Genomic DNA, 2507 nt, shown 5'->3' with positions numbered 1-2507 from the left:
GCATGCGAATTTTTATATAAACAAATTATGTAGTTATTTATTTAAAAAGAATATATCATTTTATTTTTCTTATGAAAGAAAAATGTTATCATGGAAAAGATCAACGACATTTTTTAAATACAGATAAAAAAACATTATATCTAAATCTAAACGAAGACATAAATAATCTCTATGTTAAATGATATGTTAAAAATGAGTTTATATTTTAATTACAATGAATCTTAATAAATAGAAACAGATATGAGTCTAAATCTTTTTAATTCTTTAATCTACACAAAAAATACGACAATAATGTAAAATATCTTTTCCTCTTTTCGATTAAATCTGTCCATTTTTCGTTTAGACCTAAAAAATTTTCATGAAAGAAACACTTCCCTTGCTTGATGCACCTTTTTCTTCTCAAATCTTAAGGATTTATACCATCATATTCAAATCAATTATAACAAAAACATAAAATATCACAACAGAAATACAACCTAATTAAATAAATTGAGTGAATCCTTTATCTATATACACAAAACAGAAACTTGTTACGTGCATGTGCATTTTTATGTTTATGTAAACCGTGGGAGCCAACCACAGTTTCAATTTAATACATAAACCGTGGCTAGTAGGCACGGTTTACTTGTGAATGGAATTCTTCATAAACCGTGGCAAGCTACCATGGTTTACTAAGGGAGGCAAATGCACATAAAACGTTGTAAGCAGCAACGATTTATGAAGGAGTTTGAGTAGGTATAAACCTTTATTAGCTGCAACGGTTTATGAGGGAAGAAATTCTATATATATGTGAGTGAGATTCAAGATGGTGAAGAGATTATTGTCACAATGGCTAGTGAGGAAGAGAGTTTTCTTGTCTTAGTGCATTGCTCTGGGAAAATCCAAAAAAGCAAAAAATATGGTGTGAAGTTCACTGACAGAGAACCACTGAGTGTTTTCATCAATTCATCAAGCACTTTGTCAGATTTGAAGAACAGCATCTTGCAGAAGCTTGGGGTATTTGGTAGCAAGTGAGTAAAGAAGCTATTCTACAAGATTCCCATCGCAGTTGTCTCGACCGATGTTAAGTATGATACCTTTGTGCTAGCGGCTGATGAAGATATTAGGGTTCTGTTTCATTGTGTTAGGAATTTTTCGGAGGTCAGAATACACGAGTTGTTCGCAAAGTTGGAGGTTGGTGTCGATAGTTCTAGGGCATCAGCTCTAGTTCATAGCTCGACTGCCGCGGGAGGTGCGTCTAGTTCGATGCCTGTGGTCAGACCATCTATTCCGCTGGTCGCATCCCCTTCATTCGCGGCTGAGTTAGATCGAATGGAGGTTGTCGGTTCTGTACCTTTGGAGAATCCAGGGGTCTATGAGCAGGCATATGAGGTGGGCACCGGTGGTGGCTTGATTCATGATGTGGAAGGCTTTGGAGAACCGGATCGAGTAGAGAATGCAATGTGTGACGACGACTCTGACCAGGAGCCTGTAGATATCGTTGGGGACAGCGATGATGACACAGGTGCCAATCCACATACACAGCATGGGCATTCAAGTTCTGGCACTCAACAGTACCCTCCACACTTCTCCACTCTTAACTTGGAGGCTCTGGGTCAACAGGCGGACGGTGGTCCTACAGTTGGCGGCTCTTCTACAGAATTTCAGATTGGGTAATCATTCCAGAATAAAGATGAGGCTGTCTTGAGTGTGAAGGACTATAGCATCCGTCGAGGTGTTCAGTACAGAGTCATCGAATCAGATCATCCGAAGTATCATGAAAAATGCAAGGAGTTCGGAAAGGGTTGTAGTTGGTTGATTCGCGTAGCGCTGCGTGCACAAAAGGGCACTTGGGAGGTTAGGAGGTACAACGGGTCACACACTTGCTTGGCAACCTCCATTTCCAGTGATCACCGTCAGCTGGATTACCACGTTATCTGTGCGAGGATTCTTCCCTTGGTTAGGGCAGATGCTGCGGTTACGGTAAAGGTCTTGCAACAAGCTACAGAAGCCGATTATGGTTTCAGGCCTAGTTACAGGAAGGTTTGGATGGCCAAACAGAAGGCAGTGGCACAAATCTATGGAGACTGGGAAGATTCGTACGCGGAGTTGCCACGTTGGATGCTAGGGGTACAGTCGACCATGCCCGGGACAGTTACTGTGTTGAAGACTTCTCCTGTTCGACTTGGGGGTGCGGTTGATGAGTCAACCGTGTACTTTCATCGACTTTTTTGGACATTTCCAAGCGGAAACCCGAATCCATCAAGCCCACTAGGCCTCAAAGTGGGAAACCTCCAGAAAATTCAAGACTGTAGAAGTTGTAGTGGCCCAGCCAAGTTAACAACGTTTTTGTTTGTCCCACGACAAAGACATCTATACAACCAGGCCAGTGCCGCCGAGCCCCAGCTATATCTGCCCAACTTGTCCAACAATGCCAAATAAGGCAACCAGCGAAGGTGGACCCAGTTTGCGTTCTTGTCCTCAAACAGCTGAGAGGACAACAACATCAGAATATAAGCACGCACGTA

General features: G+C 41.6%; 1 protein-coding gene across 1 annotated transcript; it reads left to right on the top strand.

Moving 5' to 3' along the window:
* Window positions 829-2421, top strand: LOC107636000. Its single transcript, XM_016339541.1, has 3 exons — window positions 829-1010; window positions 1128-1620; window positions 1666-2421. Exons 1-3 carry the CDS (start codon window positions 829-831, stop codon window positions 2419-2421), a joined length of 1431 nt encoding a protein of 476 aa, XP_016195027.1.

This window comes from Arachis ipaensis, chromosome B04, assembly GCF_000816755.2.
Source record: "Arachis ipaensis cultivar K30076 chromosome B04, Araip1.1, whole genome shotgun sequence".
In the NCBI taxonomy this organism is placed as follows: Eukaryota; Viridiplantae; Streptophyta; class Magnoliopsida; order Fabales; family Fabaceae; genus Arachis; species Arachis ipaensis.
This window is presented reverse-complemented; position numbering and strand designations above follow the sequence as displayed.